This window comes from Somniosus microcephalus, chromosome 13 (assembly GCF_052327205.1).
Source record: "Somniosus microcephalus isolate GS21.2 chromosome 13, FLI_Smic_1.0, whole genome shotgun sequence".
NCBI classification, from domain to species: domain Eukaryota; kingdom Metazoa; phylum Chordata; class Chondrichthyes; order Squaliformes; family Somniosidae; genus Somniosus; species Somniosus microcephalus.
This window is the reverse complement of record NC_140999.1, coordinates 190,893,789-190,913,154: the sequence shown is the minus strand read 5'-3', so window position 1 is coordinate 190,913,154 and position 19,366 is coordinate 190,893,789. Positions and strand designations below refer to the sequence as shown.

General features: G+C 44.9%; 1 protein-coding gene across 4 annotated transcripts in view; it reads left to right on the top strand.

Moving 5' to 3' along the window:
- LOC147108911 (double-strand-break repair protein rad21 homolog) overlaps positions 1–14,599 on the top strand; it is a 98,157-nt gene extending 83,558 nt beyond the window's left edge. For 3 of the 4 annotated variants that reach the window (XM_086005865.1, XM_086005863.1, XM_086005864.1), the window contains one exon: positions 13,227–14,599. In XM_086005865.1, the coding sequence (XP_085861991.1) occupies positions 13,227–13,415 (189 nt within the window). In that variant the 3' untranslated portion in view covers positions 13,416–14,599. The remainder of the gene's footprint in view (positions 1–13,226) is intronic. The other variant, XM_086005866.1, reaches the window with a different exon arrangement.
- Positions 14,600–19,366: the final 4,767 nt, after the last annotated feature.

Here is a 19,366-nt window from a genome sequence, read left to right as displayed (position 1 = left end):
GCTAAAGGAAACATTCTCCCAGCATCCATCCTATCAAGCCCTGTAATAATTTTGGAATCTTCAATGAGATCCCCTCTCATTCTTCTGAATTCAAGAGAATACAGGCCTAGTTTACTCAATCTCTTCTCATAGGACAGTCTCGCCATCCCAGGAATCAATCTTATGAACCTTCATTGCACTCTCTCTATGGCAAGTATATCCTTCCTTAGGTAAGGAGACCAAAATTATACACAGTACTCCAGGTGTGGTCTTGCCAAGGCCCTATAGAATTGGAGTAAGACTTCTTTACTCCTGTACTCCAATCCTCTTGTAATGAAGGCCAGCATACCATTTGCCTTCCTAATGGCTTGCTGCACTTGTACATTCACTTTCAGTGGCTCATTTACAAGGACACCCAGGTCTCTTTGAGCATCTGCATTCCCCAATCTTTCACCATTTAGGAAATACTCTGCCTTTTTGTTTTTTCTACCAAAGTGGATAACTTCACATTTATCCACATTATATTCCATCTGCCATGTTCTCGCCCACTCACTGAGCCTGTCGAGATCCCCTTGAAGCCTCTTCACATCCTCTTCGCAACTGACACTGCCACCTAGCTTTGTATCATCAGCAAATTTGGAAATGTTACATTTAGTCCCCTCATCCAAATCATTGATATAGATTGTGAATAGCTGGGGCCCAAGCACTGATCCTTGCGGTACCCCACTAGTAACAGCCTGCCATCCTGAAAAAGACCCGTTTATCCGTACTCTTTGTTTTCTGTCTGTTAACTAGTTCTCAATCGATGCTAGTATATTACCTCTAATTCCATGTGCCCTAATTTTGTTCACCAACCTCTTGTGTGGGACTTTATCGAAGACCTTCTGAAAATCCAGATACACCACATCTACTGGTTCCCCTTTGTTTACTCCACTAGTTACATCCTCAAAGAACTCCAGTAGGTTTGTCAAACAGGATTTTGACTGAGACCTCCTGGGCACTTTTTAAACTTTGCCAACGTTGTTTTAAATGTTTTGAGAAAACAAGCACAAAACTGCCTTGTCACCATGAAAGTTTGATAGAGGACCATAAGTAAGATTCGGCCTGACTACAAGCAATTCTGTAACCGTGCACCCTAAAAAGTCACACTTTTTTATTCGTTCCTGGGATGTGGGTGTCGCTGGCAAAGCCAGCATTTATTACCCATCTCTAATTTCCTTGAGAAGGTGGTGGTGAGCCGCCGCCTTGAACCACTGCAGTCTGTGTGGTGAAGGTACTCCCACAGTGCTGTTAGGGAGGGAGTTCCAGGATTTTGGGGAGTTCCGGCGATGATGAAGGATCGGCGATATATTTCCAAGTCAGGATGGTGTGTAACTCGGAGGGGAACTTACAGGTGATGGTGTTTCCATGCGCCTGCTGCCCTTGTCCTAGGTGGTAGAGGTTGCGGGCTTGCGAGGTGCTGCCGAAGAAGCCTTGGTGAGTTGCTGCAGCGCATCTTGTAGATGGTACACACTGCAGCCACAGTGCGCTGGTGGTGGAGGGAGTGAATGTTTAAGCTGGTGGATGGGGTGCCAATCAAGCTGGCTGCTTTGTCCTGAATGGTGTCGAGCTTCTTGAGTGTTGTTGGAGCTGCACTCATCCAGGCAAGTGGAGAGTAATCCATCATGCTCCTGACTTGTGCCTTGTAGATGGTGGAAAGGCTTTGGGGAGTCAGGAGGTGAGACACTCGCCACAGAATACCCAGCCTCTGACCTGCTCTTGTTGCCACGGTATTTATGTGGCTGGTCCAGTTAAGTTTCTGGTCAATGGTGACCCCCACGATGTTGATGATGGGGGATTCGGCGATGGTAATGCTGTTGAATGTCAAGGGGTGGTGGTTAGACTCTTGCTTGTTTGAGATAGTCATTGCCTGACATTTGTGTGGCGCGAATGTTACTTGCCACTTATCAGCCCAGCCTGAATGTCGTCCAGGTCTTGCTGCACGCGTGCACGGACTGCTTCATTATCTGAGGAGATTGATTTCTGAAAGTGACTCCCAGTTGCCAACAGAGCTAGCGGATGCCCAACTATAGACTGTTTCAGCTACACAGCAACAATCGACATGTCTTCTCTGCATCCTCCTTGTAGTGGAAATTGTACCAGCTGCGACTTAAAATGTATTCTTTTCCATGACTCACAACTATGGACCTTGTTATCTCTGTCAATATTCCCTTCCTCCTAAAAACCTTCAGGCTTTTTAAATCCAAACCTAACTATTACTACTTGATTTATCTCCTCTCCTCTACTCTTTTCCATCCTACAACCTAGGCCATTTTCCCTCAATTAGGTTTCTCAGTCTATAAAAAATAAATATATTGGGCTTTTGCAATTGGCATTTAAAGGTGGAATCTTAATTCTCAAACATACCTTCCTACAAGATAAGCAACAGCATGAAATAAATGAATGTATTAGTGTAATGTAAAACTGCAGAAATGTTGTTTGCCAGCAAATTCCTGACAAAGAACATGCTGCAAGAGAATTGGACACTTTTTTTAGAATTACTTTATCCTATGTTGCCAGCACGGTCATTTTGAGTGCACTAGCACGATACAGTTGTGATATACGAGTACTCCACTGTATTAAATTGAATTGTGCAACAGGCATCACTCGGTTTCGATTTATTTCCCTATCTACTTTCTACTTAATCGGCAGTGAATCCTCTGTATTTTTTTCTTCTTAGCTGTCAGCTGGTGAATTTGGATCTCCTGAGATAGTACTACTGCCATCTCTCTGAAAGCATTTACCAATATAACAATGCTAACATCAAACACCCTGTTCTACCATTAACTCCATTTAAGAATGGAAATGACCTATCTCACCTTGTCCTGGTGGCCACTCCTTCTGAGGCAGTCCCTCGGAACCGAGGATGAATTGCTTCCTCACTAAAAATTAGTTCTCAGGTGACTGAGTCCAATGCGGGACCTGCAGTCTATGTCACAGGTGGGGCAGACGGTGATTGAAGGGGCGGGTGGGTGGGGTGCTTAGGTTGACGTGTGCTCCTTCCACTGCTTGCGCTTGGCTTCCGCTTGCTCCCGGCGAAGAGACTCGAGGTGTTCGGCGTCTTCCCGGATGCTTCTCCTCCACTTTGTGCGGTCTTGGGCCAGGGATTCCCAGGTGTCGGTGGGGATGTTGCACTTTTTCAAGGAGGCTTTGAGGGTGTCCTTGAAACATAGAAACATAGAAGATAGGAGCAGGAGTAGGCCATTCAGCCGCTCGAGCCTGCTCCGCCATTCAGTGCAATCATGGCTGATCATCCAATTTCAGTACCCGGTCCCTTCTTTCTCCCCATACCCCTTGACCCCTTTAGCCTTAAGAAATATATCCAACTCCTTCTTGAATATATTTAATGAATTGGCCTCTACTGCCTTCTGTGGTAGAGAATTCCACAGGTTCACCACTCTCTGGGTGAAGAAATTCCTCCTCATCTCTGTCCTAAATGGCCTACCCCTTATCCTTAAACTGTGACCCCTGGTTCTAGACTCCCTGACCATTGGGAACATCCTTCCTGCATCTAGTCTGTCCAGTCCTGTCAGAATTTTATAAGTTTCAATAAGATCCCCTCTCATTCTTCTAAACTCCAGCGAGTACAAGCCCAATCGTCCCAATCTCTCCTCATACGTCATTCCTGCCATCCCAGGTATCAGCTTGGTGAATCTTCGCTGAACTCCTTCCATGGCAAGAACATCCTTCCTCAGATAAGGCGACCAAAACTGCACACAATACTCAAGATGTGGTCTCACCAAGGCCCTGTACAACTGCAGCAAGACATCCCTGTTCCTGTACTCAAACCCTCTCGCTATGAAGGCCAACATACCATTTGCCTTCTTAACCGCCTGCTGCACCTGCATGCTTACCTTCAGCGACTGGTGCACAAGGACACCCAGGTCTCGTTGCACTTCCCCTTCTCCCAATCTATTGCCATTCAGATAATAATCTGCCTTCCTGTTTTTGCCACCAAAGTGGATAACCTCATATTTATCCACGTTATATTGCATCTGCCATGTTTTTGCCCAATCACCCAACCTATCCAAATCATCCTGGAGTTTCTCGGCATCCTCCTCACAGCACACACTCCCACCCAGCTTTGTGTCGTCTTGAAGCGTTTCCTCTGCCCACCTGGGGCTTTCTTGCCCTGTCTGAGCTCCGAGTAGAGCGCTTGTTTTGTGAGTCTCGTATCGGGCATGCGGACGATGTGGCCCATTCATCGGAGCTGATCGAACGTGGTCAGAGCTTTGATGCTGGGGATGTTGCTCTGAGTGAGAACACTGATGTTGGTGCGCCTATCCTGCCAATGGATTTGCAGGATCTTGCAGAGGCAGCATTGGTGGTAACCTCTCCAGTACTTTGAGGTGCCTGCTGTACATGGTCCATGTCTCTGAAGCGGGCGGGTATCACTACTGCTCTAGACCATGAGCTTTGTGCCAGGTTTGAGGTCCTGGTCTTCAAACACTCTCTTCCTCAGGCGACCGAAGGCTGCAATGGCACACTGAAGGCAGTGTTGGACTTCGTCATCGATGTCTGCCCTTGTTGACAGTAGGCTCCCAAGGTATGGAAAGTGGTCCACGTTATTCCAAGGCCTCGCTGTGGATTTTGATAATCGGGAGGCAGTACTGTGTGGCGGGGGCAGGTTGGTAGAAGACCTTTGTCTTATGGATGTTTAGTGTAGGGAAAAGTGATCCAACCATGGCTTACAAAAGAAATTAAAGCTAGTATTAAGTCAAAGGAGGAAGGTTATAAAGTTGCCAGAAAAAGCAGTCAGCCTGAGGATTGAGATCTTTTTAGAAATCAGCAAAGGAGGACCAAGAAATTGATAAAGGGAAAATGGAATATGAGCACAAACTAGCGAAAAATATAAAAACGGATTGTAAAAGCTTCTATAGGTATGTGAAAAGGAAAAGACTGGTGAAGGTAAATGTAGGTCCTTTACAGTCAGAGACAAGAGAATTTATAATGGGGAACGAGGAAATTGCAGAGAAATTAAATAAATACTTTGTTTCTGTCTTCATGGAGGACGCCACAAAAACCTCCCAGAAACATGAGAAAACCAAGAGTGTGACAAGAATGAGGAACTTATAGAAATTTTTATTAGTAAAAAAAAAACAGTACTAGCAAAATTAATGGGACTAAAAGTCGATAAATTCCAAGGACCGGATGACCTACATCCTAGGGTTTTGAAAGAGGTGGCCATTGGAATAGTGGACGCATTGGTCGTCATCTTCCAAAATTCTGTAGATTCTTGAACTGTTCCTGCAGATTGGAGGATAGCAAATGTAACCCCGCTATTTAAGAAAGGAGGGAGAGAGAAAACGAGGAACTACAGACCTGTTAGCCTCACATCAGTAGTTGGGAAAATGCTGGAATCTATTATAAAGAATGCAATAACTGGGCACTTAGAAACTAATAGTAAGATTGGGCAGAGTCAACATGGATTTATGAAAGGGAAATCCTGTTTGACAAACCTATTGGAGTTCTTTGAGGATGTAACTAGTGGAGTAGACAAAGGGGAACCGGTAGATGTGGTGTATCTGGATTTTCAGAAGGCCTTCGATAAGTTCCCACACAAGAGGTTGGTGAACAAAATTAGGGCACATGGAATTGGGGGTAATATACTAGCATGGATTGAGAACTGGTTAACAGACAATAAACAAAGAGTAGGGATAAATGGGTCTTTTTCAGGATGGCAGGCTGTGACTAGTGGGGTACTTAAAGGATCGATGCTTGGGCCCCAGCTATTCACAATCTATATCAATGAATTGGATGAGGGGACTAAATGTAACATTTCCAAATTTGCTGATGATACAAAGCTAGGTGGCAGTGTCAGTTGCGAAGAGGATGTGAAGAGGCTTCAAGGGGATCTCGACAGGCTCAGTGAGTGGGCGAGAACATGGCAGATGGAATATAATGTGGATAAATGTGAAGTTATCCACTTTGGTAGAAAGGCAGAGTATTTCCTAAATGGTGAAAGATTGGGGAATGCAGATGCTCAAAGGGACCTGGGTGTCCTTGTACATGAGTCACTGAAAGTGAATGTGCAGGTGTAGCAAGCCATTAGGAAGGCAAATGGTATGCTGGCCTTCATTACAAGAGGATTGGAGTAAAGGTGTCTTACTCCAATTATATAGGGCCTTGGTGAGACCACACCTGGAGTACTGTGTACAATTTAGGTCTCCTTACCTAAGGAAGGATATACTTGCCACAGAGAGAGTGCAACAAAGGTTCATGAGATTTGTTAAGTCTGTGTGTCCCAGTTATGCTTATTATAAATCACTGGACACAGACCACAAGAATAACTTTAACAGGTCTTTACTATTCGGAGGTCAGGGCTGAACTGCCCAGCAAATCCCTACACAACACTTATATACCGGTGTGGTCACCACCGGTATTACAGTATACAGCAGCCAAGAGAAAGTAGTACATCTCTTAAGGTAGTTCTCTTAAGGTGGAACAGGTTACATACAGCACAATCCTCCCTTTTTAGCTTAAGTTATATCCCCATTTAACATAACATAATAACATATATATATACAACTTCATGCAAAACAGTTCAAAGATTCAGTCTCTGAGGAGGCCTCCTGATTCGAGTTGGATAACGCCTTTCAGGGGTCTCTGATTCTCGTTGCTGGGGTGACTCATCTAGTTGATCTCTTATGGATTGGACATCATCAGGTACATTCACTTCTGAGGTAGATGCTTCAGGTTCACTAACTTCTTCCACGGTTGTCTCTGCCGTAACCATAGGTTCGACCCTTGTTCTCGATTCTACCAGTTGGTCAGCATGACGCCGTATTACATTTTCACCAATATCTACCGTGTACATCAGGGGTCCTTGCCTGGCCCGAATTGTTCCAGATTGCCATTTCTCGTTTTTATAGTCCCGGGCTAACACTGGTTGTCCTATTTCGAAACTCCGAGTGGTCTTGTTATTTATATGCTGGAACTGTTTGTTTTCAACTTCCCTCCGCACATTTGGTTTTAACAAGTCCAACCTGGACCACAACCTCCTGTTGTAGAACATCATGGCAGGACTTTGGTTTGTCACTGCATGAGTGGCGTTTCGATATGCCAGTAGGAATTTGTCCACCTTGTGTTGTAGTGGAATCTGATCTTCGCTCATGGCCTTTATTGCTTTTTTGAACGTTTGTACAAATCTCTCGGCCAACCCGTTTGTAGCCGGATGATATGGGGCAGAGGTATAATGTTTCACCCCATTCTTCTTCATGAATTTCTGGAATTCTTCTGACACGAACTGCGGTCCGTTGTCTGAACATATTTGTTCTGGCAATCCATTTCTTGCAAATATTGTTCTTAGCACCGCGATCGTCTTTTCCGAGGTAGTGGTAGTCATCTTAATCACTTCTGGCCATTTAGAATGTGCGTCCACCGCAATTAAAAACATGGAGTCCATGAATGGACCAGCAAAGTCAATATGTACACGTTGCCATGGGGTTGAAGGCCATTCCCATGGATGCAGCGGTGCAATCGGAGGTGCATTTTGCACTTTTTGGCACCCTGAGCAGCTTTTCGTCAGATCCTCTATCTGTTGGTCGATACCCGGCCACCACACACAAACCCTAGCAAGGCTTTTCATCTTGACTACCCCCAGATGACCTTCATGCAGTTCCTTTAGAACTCTCTCTCTTAACTTAGGAGGAATAATCACCCTTGTTCCATATATCAATGTTCCTTGACAGACGGACAGCTGGTCTCGTCTTGCTGAGAATGCTGGTAACAGTGGATCACCATGTGCTGGCCATCCCTTCACTGTCACTTCGTAGACCCGGGACAGTGTCGGGTCATTCCTGGTTTCTCTTGAAATACTTGTATTGGTGACTGGTAAACATTCGATGATGGTCGAGTGAAATAACTCAACAGGGTCAACCGTCGGTGCCTCCTCCTCTGCAGGCGCGACAGCCCATCAGCATTACCATGCTGCTTTGTACCTTTGAATTCAATCTGATATTGATGTGCCCCTAGGAAAAGGGACCATCTCTGGAGTCTCTGTGCTGTCATCACCGAAACACCCTTCTTAGGGTTAAAAATGGATACCAACGGCTGGTGGTCTGTCAGAAGCGTAAACTTTTGGCCCTGCAGGTAATGATTAAACTTCTTTACTCCCCACACAAGGCTGAGAGCCTCCCTATCTATCTGAGCATAGTTGCGCTCAGCGGAGGTCAATGATCTGGATGCGAACGCAACTGGCCTCTCCAGGCCATTTGGCAACTTGTGTGAGAGTACTGCCCCAATACCATATGGAGAAGCATCACAAGCCAAACGAATAGGCAGCGTTGGGTTGAAGTGAGCCAACACTTCCTCTGAGGTGATCAATGCCTTGCTTTTGCGAAAGGCCCTCTTTCAGTCCTCGCTCCACTTCCATGGTACTCCCTTCTGCAAAAGGGCATTCAGCGGGTGCAGCACCGTGGATAAATTTGGCAGAAACTTATGGTAATAGTTAATCAACCCTAGGAACGACCTCAACTGGGATACATTATCCGGAGCGGGAGCCTTCACAACAGCTTCGATCTTGTCAGGAGACTTATGAAGCCCCTCCTGGTCAATGACATGACCACAGTACGAGATCCGCTTCTGAAAGAACTCACATTTCTGGCGATTAACTCGAAGTCCATATTCTTTCAATCTGGTGAGCACCAGTTCCAAATTTGCAAGGTGTTCCTCGTCATCATCTCCTGTAATCAGAATATCGTCCAGGTAACATTGTGTACCTGGAATTCCCTGTAATACCTGCTCCATGGCCCTCTGCCAAATTGCTGGAGCCGATGCCACTCCAAAAACCAGTCTATTATACTGGTACAAGCCTCTATGCGTGTTGATCGTGAGATACTGGCGTGACTCTTCCTCAACTTCCATCTGTAAGTACGCCTGCGCCAGGTCTATCTTGGTGAAGTGTTTCCCGCCAGACAAAGAAGCGAAGATATCCTCAATCCGCGGAAGCGGATACTGCACCGTGTGAAGCACCGGATTAACAGTGATCTTGAAATCTCCACAGATGCGAACCTTCCCCGGTTCCCCCGGCTTGTTGCTCGATGAACGCTTCATGACAGGGACAATGGGCGTGGCCCACTCACTCCAGTCTACCTTAGACAGTACTCCTGAACGTTCTAGCCCTTCCAGCTCAGCTTCCACAGCAGGTCGTATCGCATAAAGTACCGGTCTGGCTTTGAAAAATTTCGGGTTTGCATGTTCTTCAACCTTGATGTTTGCCGTAATTCCTCTCAGTGTTCCCAGTCCCTGTTGGAACACCTCTTTAGCATCGTCCAATATTCTGGACAATCGTTTAGGTTTGACATCTTTTTTACCGGAATCTACCGTTAGTGCTTTTAAGGAATGCCAGTCCATATTTATTTTCCTAATCCACTCCCGTCCCAGTAGTAGTGGACCTCCCTCAGGTAGCACATATAAGTCCATTCCTCGGCTTTCTTTGCCCTTGTGGACCACCTTTACCTCTATCTTTCCGATGGGGTATACTCTTTGCCCCATGTATGTTTTCAATACAATCTCCGTATCCCGTAGGGGAATATGTGGGAATAACCTTTTGTAATCTTGCTTATTCATGACCGTCAATGCCGATCCAGTGTCCAATTCCATCTTCACTTGGACTCCTGCTATCTGAAGTGTGACCCAGATTGTTTGGAGGTCTGCTTCCTTACCAACATTGTGTACTCTTAGACTACCCAGTTCATTACTGCTGGAGTCTGAATTTGACTTCTGTTCGTTCGAACTGTTCTCTGTCACCTTGTGTACCTTTCTGTACTTTTCCTGCGGTGACTTTTTGTTGCTGGTCTTCTTTCCTGACCGGCATACTTTAGCTATGTGACCAAGCCTGCCACATTTTCTGCATTCCTGATTTTTGAACCAGCACTGGTTCTGATCGTGTGTTGTCTTTCCACAACGATAACATTTTACTGTACCCAAGACCATTTGATTGGTGCTGAGTTCCGGTGACCATAGCTGCATTTCCGCAGTGCCTCTCGCTGCGGCTTCGTGCGATGCTGCAATAGTGACAGCTTTATCAAGCGTAAGATCATTCTCCTCAAGCAGTCGCTTTTGTGTTCCTTCTTTTAACAATCCACGCACAAATTTATCTCTGTGCATCTGCTAGTCCTGTTCCAAACTGACAGTACTTTGATAGCTTACGCAGTTCAATTAAAAATTCAGCGTTGCTTTCGTCTTTCAGCTGCGTTCTTCTGTAAAATTTAAATCGTTCTGCTATCATCAGCGGCGTGGGGTTTAAATGATTTTTCAGGACAGTAACAATATTCGCGAAAATCTGATCCGCTGGTTTATCTGGTGACAGAAGGTGCTTCAATAGCCCGTATGTCTTCGCACCCATTGAGCCTAATAAGGTTAGTGCTTTCTCATCATCTGGTACCTTATTTGCTTTACAATAAACTTCCATGCGTTCTACATACGTGGTCCAATCTTCGATATCACTATCAAAGGTATTAATGTTCCCATGTTTAGGCATCCTTGAGTTTTTAAATTTTTCTTTTTCTCAAAATGGCGGCTTCCCGCGCTTGGCGGTCTTTCCCGCGCTCGTCTTCTTCCCCCGCCGACTACAATGGCGGATTCCCGCGTTTGCCTTCTTCCCCCGCTGGCTGCAATGGCGATTGCCGTGCTGCTGCCGTTCTCGCCTCCCCAGCGGTTCTCATGCAGCCCGGTCCTTTACACCGGCTGTGTTTGAGTTCTCCGCGGCTCTCGTGCCTTAAGCTGCCCCAGTCGCTGCGCCTCTCGGCCTCGATTGCAACCCGGCCCTTTTCACCGGCCGTGGTCGAGTTCTCCGCCCTTTTTCCTCCGTTTTCCCTCCCCCACTCCACAGTCAACGCCGCCGACTTTCTGCTCGTGTCGCTGATCGGCTTACCCACCACCGTGGTAGAAGGGATGATCACTGCCTGTCGCTGATGGAGGGCTTCGTGGTCAGAATTTTTCTTTTTAACCCGGGTTCTCGATGCCTCCCGTGCGATGGTGCTCAGCAGGATGATGAGGGCGGATGCCTCTTCTCGACGCCCGTTCTGAGGACGAAGCTGCCTTGGATGTAAAACTGCCGCAGGGTAAGATCGGACTCGTCACCACTGTTAAGTCTGTGTGTCCCAGTTATGCTCATTATAAATCACTGGACACAGACCACAAGAATAACTTTAACAGGTCTTTACTATTCGGAGGTCAGGGCTGAACTGCCCCAGCAAATCCCTACACAACACTTATATACCGGTGTGGTCACCACCGGTATTACAGTATACAGCAGCCAAGAGAAAGTAGTACATCTCTTAAGGTAGTTCTCTTAAGGTGAAACAGGTTACATACACCACAAGATTGATTCCTGGGATGGCGGGACTGTCGTATGAGAAGAGATTGAGTAAACTAGGCCTATATTCTGACGAATATGTTCTGACGAAAGGTCATCGACCTGAAACGTTAACTCTGTTTCTCTCTTCACAGATGCTGCCTGACCTGAGTATCTCCAGCATTTTCTGTTTTTATTTCAGATTTCCAGCATCTGCAGTATTTTCTTTTTGCATTAGGCCTGTATTCTCTTGAATTCAGAAGAATGAGAGGGGATCTCATTGAAGCATACAAAATTATTGCAGGGCTTGATAGGATGGATGCTGGGAGAATGTTTCCCTTGCCTGGGGAGTCTAGAACCAGGGGCCACAGCCTCAAGATAAAAGGGTAGGCCATTCAGGACTGAGATGAGAAGAAATTTCTTCACACAGAGGGTGGTGAATCTTTGGAATTCTCTACCCCAGAGGGCTGTGGAGGCTCAGTCATTGGATATATTCAAAACAGAAGTCGATAGATTTCTGACTAGTAAGGGCATCAAGGGATATGGCAATAGGGCCGGTGAATGGAGTTGAGGCAGAAGATCAGCCATGATCTCATTGAATGGCGGAACAGGCTTGAAGGGCCAAATGGCCTACTCCTCCCATTTCTTATGTTCTTATGTAAGGCCTATGCTCGTACTCTTCGGTGAAGTTGTTTATGATGGTTTGGAGTTTGACCTCCGAGTGTGCGCAGTCGCAAGCGTTGTCTGCATACTGTAATTCGATGACAGAGGATGGGACAACCTTGGATCTGGACTGGAGGCGATGGAGGTTGAACAGTTTCCCGTTTGTTCTGTAGATTAGCTCCACTCCAGCTGGGAGCTTACTAAGGGTGAGATGGCGCATTGCAGCAAGGAAGATCGAGAAGAGTGTTGGTCCGATAACACAGCCTTGCTTGACCCTGGTAAATACGTGAATTGGGTCTGTGGTGGATCCTTCATGGGTGTTGTGAGCTACCATCCCCCTGCATTTGCGATTCTTCCTTCTGGTCAGTGCCTGATGAAGATTAGTGCCAGGTAAAAACTAAATGAAGTTCAGCAGCAACAGGAAGCTGATATGGTGCCAGACTCCCAAACCCACTGCAGTAGAGCAAAAGTGCCCAAGTTGTTGCTGGGTCCACAACAACAATTGCATTTATATAGCACCTTTAACATAGTAAAACATCCCAAAGTGCCTCACAGTAGAGTCATCAAACAAAATTTGACACCGAGCCACATGAGATATTAGGACAGATGAGGTAGGGTTTAAGGAGTGCCTTAAAGGGGTGGAGAGGTTTCGGGAGGGAATTCCAGAGCTTAGGGCCTGGGCAGCTGAAGGCACGGCCACCAATGGTGGAGCGATGAAAATCGAGAATGCGCAAGAGGCCAGAATTGGAGGAGCACAGATATCGCGGAGGAGGTTACAAAGATAAGGAGGGGACGAGGCCATGGAGGGATTTGAAAACAAGAATGAGAATTTTTAAATCGAGGCGTTGCCGGACCGGGAGCCAATGTAGGTCAGTGAGCACAGGGGGTGATGGCTGAACGGGACTCGGTGCGAGTTAGGACACGGGCAGCCGAGTTTTGGATGAGCTCAGGTTTACGGAGGGTGGAAGGCGAGAGGCCAGCCCGGAGAGTGTTAGAATAGTCAAGTACACAAGTACTCCTCACTCCTGTCTACCCTACTGTTCCATCACAAACCCTTTGCTTCATGATTTTACAATCTCTTGTATGCTTTTCATCCTTGATGGTGTTCTGCACTGTTAGTGTTGCCCCTTCACCTGAGGTTTTGATCTTTTTAAAAAAGACAAAATCATTTTTCCCCTGGCCATTTTCTATGCTGGTAAAGGCAGCGTTGGTTCATTTTACTTCTGTTTTTGCTTTTTTTTTGTAGCAGATCCATCACAGAACAGGTGCAGAGTTCTTCAGCCTACTGGAGCTGTGCAGGAACAACAATCGCAAACAGGCTGCTGCCAAATTCTACAGTCTCCTGATGCTCAAGAAACAATTAGTGCTCGAACTCACCCAAAAAGAACCCTATAGTGACATCATTGCAACCCCAGGAGCAACGTTTGACCTCTGAGTACTTAACTGGTATTGTTTTTGTCTCTTTTAAAATAGCCTTCAGAATTACCAGAAGTTTTTTTATACCTTCTAATGTTGAATAATTACAACATATGATTCAAATGATGCAGACCATTCACATTCCTCAAGTCACAAATGTCTTAAAATAATATTTTTTTATATTTCTGACCTGAGATACTACAACAGTCCTCCCGGGATAAAGGGGAGTTTAACACTGTCAATTAAAACATACTGAGCAATCCAAAAAACCTGTTTAAATTCTCAGAATTAGTTGGACTCTGCAAACAAACAAAAAAGATTCCCATCTGATCTACTGCTTCAGTAGCTTGGTACCAACATTCACCTTTAATGACCTGAGTGTAGCTTAACATGTGAAGAGAATTCAAAGGGCATTGAACGAAGGTCAGCCTAAAGCACTACAGCAGTACCATTGCACTGCTTCCACTGGTTAGTGGCTGTGAGGTTAGCAGTTGCTTAGAATGGGTACTTCGGTCCAGCTGCCCTCTACTTGCATTCACCCACCAATGTTCAGTCCCACTAAGTTAGCTTAAAGGGGCAGGTTTTCCTGTGCCTGGAGGTATTGGACTGACCTGGGCTAGCCAATACAGGAAAATTGGGCGGGGAGGAGTGCACAGCCCTGACGGCGCCCATCCTGTATTCACCACGCTGAATAGCCCCCGAGACAAGACTAGGCAACTTACCCTCAAAAATCTTCGTTTGTTGTCGATGCACTTATTTACCTCGGTATGTTGTGAATATCCTCATTCTATCATTATGTCCCATTAACATTGAAAGTGTTCAGAGAGATTACACATTTCTTTACATCAGCATAATTTCAATCACAAAAACATTATTGTACGGGTTAGTTTAAAAGTTTTATGATTCCACTTTTTTTTGTATTTAAATGCAGTTAGTTGTATTTTTGCAAATAGCTTAATTTGCTCCACACTCTGTTTTTGAATACTTGTTATAATCATCCCTTGTGGCTGTATTCACTTTGAAGGCAGATAATTATTTTTCTTTGTCCAGAGGTATTGCCACAAAATAATCTGTATTTGCTTCTGTCACTCAATGGGAAGTGTTTGTTTTGTGGTCTTTGGAACTATGGTGTTTGGCTGTGATTATTTAACCTTTACATGTAAATAAACATGTTTGCTAGTGTTTGCAAACAGTGGGCTGGCAGAGTGTTTCATTGTGCAGATGCATTAATTATGGCAATTAGCTTTTTGACAGGCCAAAATCTGTAGGGAGATTGGATTTAAAACATTCACAGCAGCACAGAATTATACTTGTGGTGTGTCCAAAATTTTGAACATTAATTTAGTTGCATTTAAAAAAAAAAAAATAAGCAGTGTGTTAAAATACAATTGTATAGCAGTGCAACATAAAGACGAGAACAGTAAAAGGTAATTCGGCCTAACAAGCTTGTTCCAATTCAGGCTACTTCCCAATACTCGTGCCCACCACAAAAACAGCTTTTGATGAGCTGGAAGTTGACATAAGAAATAGGAGCAAGAGTCGGCCCTTCGAGCCTGCTTCGCCATTCAATGAGATCATGGCTGAGCATCTGCCTCAATTCCATTCACCGGCCTTATCGCCATATCCCTTGATGCTCTTACTAGTCAGAAATCTATCGACTTCTGTTCTGAATATACCCAATGACTGAGCCTCCACAGCCCTCTGGGGTAGAGAATTCCAAAGATTCACCACCCTCTGTGTAAAGAAATTTCTTCTCATCTCAGCCCTGAATGGCCTACCCTTTATCCTGAGGTGGTGGCCCCTGTTTCTAGACTCCCCAGCCAAGGGAAAGATTCTCCCAGCATCCACCCTATCAAGCCCTGTAATAATTTTGTATGCTTCAATAAGATCCCCTCTCATTCTTCAGAATTCAAGAGAATTCACCTTTTGGGTGAAGAAACAATGAACCCTTATACTGTTGAGTATGACTGGAAATAGTACGGATATCACCGCATTCCCCTGAGCGCTCCGAATCAGTGGAAAAACACCTGCTAACAGACCATACCCTTCCGGCTAAACTAGTTCAAATTTATTGCAAGAATAAATCAGCGCATTAGAAAGGAATACATTATTTAACTTCACTGGTACATTAAACTGTTTTCTTTGGGATTCGTCCTTTTCCAGAGGTCATATACGGGCTGTAAGCATTGAGAATTCTGTGTCGCCGCTGTGATGTCTGGTTATATGTATGAATCACGTGAACTAGTGATAGCAAATGCTTGTTGTATTTATTCCCAACGGAGCTGCTTGTTGATACAAATCTGTCAGTGAAAATCAGAACAAAGACACATTAGTAGGAGATGGCTGCATTCCATGCACCAACCTGATTAGATACAGGTTCAATCGTGTTCAGTTCGCGCATACCCACATAACGCCTCAATAACCTATAATGGGATTAAAAATAGAAACAGCTGTCTGACCTGCAGAAGAAAACCTCTGTCCTGTGCCCTGCATCCCCAACAGCTTTGGCATCGTGTTGCAAACAATAGGGCAAGAAAAATTCCCTCTCTAAGGCTTAGTTATCCACCAGATGAACTCCCTGAGCAATCGGAATATCGCAATAGGGTCTATTAGTGACAATGAATGAATAAAAGGTTGTTTCTTCTTGGGATTCTGCCATGCTCGTATTGTACTGCCAACTGGCAAACCCAAGCACTGAAACATAAGAGCAGAAGAAAAGTAAAGAGGGGGGGGGGGAAAGGCCATTTAGTCCATTGAAGCGTGTCCCAAATCTTCCTGCCTACCATCCAGCTGCATCTTAAACACCCTGACTGTTTTTGTCTTTGCAACTATTTGCCAGGAAAAGTCGTAAACGCTTGTCACTCTTGAATAAAGAGGGTCGATTTTACACCGGAGCGGATTTTGGGTAGGTGGGGTGCAGGGGCGAGTGCGAAACACTGATCTAAATTTAAGGCCCAGGCTCTCTTAACTCCCGGGCCTCAGTGCTACCAGTCCACTTCCTGCCTGGAACGGGAGTGAAGTGGGTGCAAAGTGGCTGTCTGCAGCAAAGATCGGAAGGCTCTTGGTCGTAAGTGTCAAGGAGGTCGGGTTTTGGGAGGGTCTCGCGGGAGTCCGGGACAGTGGAGACCCTGACTTTTCTTGAGGCCTGGAGGAGCACTCCTGCTCCACAGAGGTAAGTTTTAGAAACATAGAAAAATAGGAGCAGTAGTCGGCCCTTCGAGCCTGCTCCGCCATTCAATATGATCATGGCTGATCCTCTATCTCAATACCAAATTCCCGCTCTCTCCCCATACCCCTTGATGCCTTTTGTGTCTAGAAATCTATCTCTCTCCTTAAATATATTCAGTGACTTGGCCTCCACAGCCTTCTGTGGTAGAGAATTCCACCCTCTGAGTGAAGAAATTTCTTCTCATCTCAGTCCTAAATGTCCTACCCCGTATTCTGAGACTGTGACCCCTCATTCTAGACCTCGCAGCCAGGGGAAACATCCTTCCTGCATCCAGTCTGTCTAGCCCTGTCAGAATTTTCTACGTTTCAATGAGATCCCCTCTCATTCTTTTAAACTCTAGTGAATACAGGCCTAGTCGACCCAATCTCTCCTCATACGACAGTCCTGCCATCCTAGGAATCAGTCTGGTGAACCTTCGCTGCACCCCCTCTATGGCAAGTATATCCTTTCTTAGGTAAGGAGACCAAAACTGCGCACACTACTCCAGGTGTGGTCTCACCAAGGCCCTGTATAACTGTAGTAAGACATCCTTGCTCCTGTATTCAAATCCTCTTGCAATGAAGGCCAATATACCATTTGCCATCCTAACTGCTTGCTGCACCTGCATGTTTGCCTTCAGTGACTGGTGTACAACGACACCCAGGACCCTCTACATCAACATTTCCCAATCTATCACCATTTAAATAATACTCTGCCTTTCTGTTTTTCTACCGAAGTGGATAACTTCACATTTATCTACGTTATACTGCATCTGCCATGTATTTGCCCACTCACTCAACTTGCCTAAATCGCCGTGAAGCCGCTTTGCATCCTCCTCACAACTCACAATCCCACCTAGTTTCGTGTTGTCATCAAACTTGGAAATATTTGGTTCCCTCATCCAAATCATTGATATATATTGTGACTAGCTGGGGCCCAAGCACTGATCCCCACGGTACCCCACTAGTCACCGCCTGCCACCCTGAAAAAGACCCATTTATTCCTACTCTTTGTTTCCTGTCTGTTAACCAATTTTCAATCCATGCCAGTATATTACCCCCAATCCCATGTGCTTTAATTTTGCACACTAGCCTCTTATGTGGGACTTTATCAAAGGCCTTCTGAAAATCCAAATACACCACATCCACTTGCTCTCCCTTATCTATTCTACCAGTTACATCCTCAAAAAACTCCAGTAGGTTTCTCAAACACGATTTCCCTTTCATAAATCCATGTTGACTTTGTCTAATCCTGTTGATATTTTCTAAGTGTCCTGTTATCACCTCCTTTATAATAGACTCTAGCATTTTCCCTACTATTGATGTTAGGCTAACCGGTCTGTAGTTCCCTGTTTTCTCCTTTTTTAAATAGTGGGGTTACATTTGCCACCCTCCAAGCTGCAGGAACTGTTCCATAATCTATAGAATTTTGGAAGATGACAGCCAATGCATCCACTATTTCCATGGCTACCTCTTTTAGTACTCTGGGATGCAGATTATCAGGCCCTGGGGATTTATCGGCTTTCAGTCCCATTAATTTCTCCAGCACTTTTTTTACTAATACAAATTTCCTTTAATTCCTCCTTCTCACTAGACCTTTGGTTCCCTAGCATTTCTGAGAAGTTATTTGTGTCCTCTTCTGTGAAAACAGAACCAAAGTATTTGTTTAGTTGCTCTGCCATTTCCTTGTTCCCCATTATAAATTCTCCTGTTTCTGACTGAAAGGGACCTACATTTGCCTTCACTAATCCTTTTCTTTTTACATACTTGTAGAAGCTTTTACAATCCGCTTTTATGTTCCTTGCAAGTTTACTCTCATACTCTATTTTTCCCCTCTTAATCAATCGCTTGGTCCTTTTTTGCTGAACTCTAAACTGCTCCCAATCCTCAGGCTTGCTACTTTTTCTGGCAATTTTATATGACTCCTCTTTGGATCTAATACTATCCTTAATTTCTTTTGTTAGCCATGTTTGGGCCACTTTTCCTTTTTGTTTTTGTGCCAGAAAGGAATGTATAACTGTTGCAATTCATGCATTCGTTCCTTAAATGTTAGCCATTGCCTATCCACCGTCATGCCTTTTAATGAAGCTCCCCAATCTATCATAGCCAACTCAATCCTCATACCTTCGTAGTTTCCTTTTAGATTTTGGACCCTATTTCGGATTGGACTTCTTCACTTTCCATCTTAATGAAGAATTCTATCATGTTATGGTCACTCTTCCCTGAAGGACCCCACACAACAAGATTATTAATTAATCCCTTATTGCACAATACCCAATCTAGGATAGCCTGTTCCCTAGTTGGCTCCTCAACGTACTGGTCTAAAAAACCATCTCGTACACACTCCAGGAATTCATCCTCCACAGTATTAGTGCTAATTTGATTGAGAGGGAAGGCAACAATCCTGAGCAGTTTAATTAAACTCTGTCAGTAAAGGGGTGCACCTTGGGAATGATGTGGTTCACTGCTCCCTGTAGTTCTGTCCTCCTGCAGTACTTTTAACAATGCCAACATCAACCAGCCCTCCTGTAACTCAGTAGATGAAACTATTGCTGAAGTGGTAAACCCGTCCTTACATTCACACATTCTCACCTTGTTCCCCAATTAGCTTTGTTTAAATTGTCCACATACTCCATCCCACTCAGTAACAGTGAGATGGTGCCTCCTATTCGACTTTCTGTCCATTCTGCACTGACTGATAAAACGGTGGATTTTGAAATACAAATAAAATGATCCCAGCAGCTGAAACCGTTGCATTAAAGA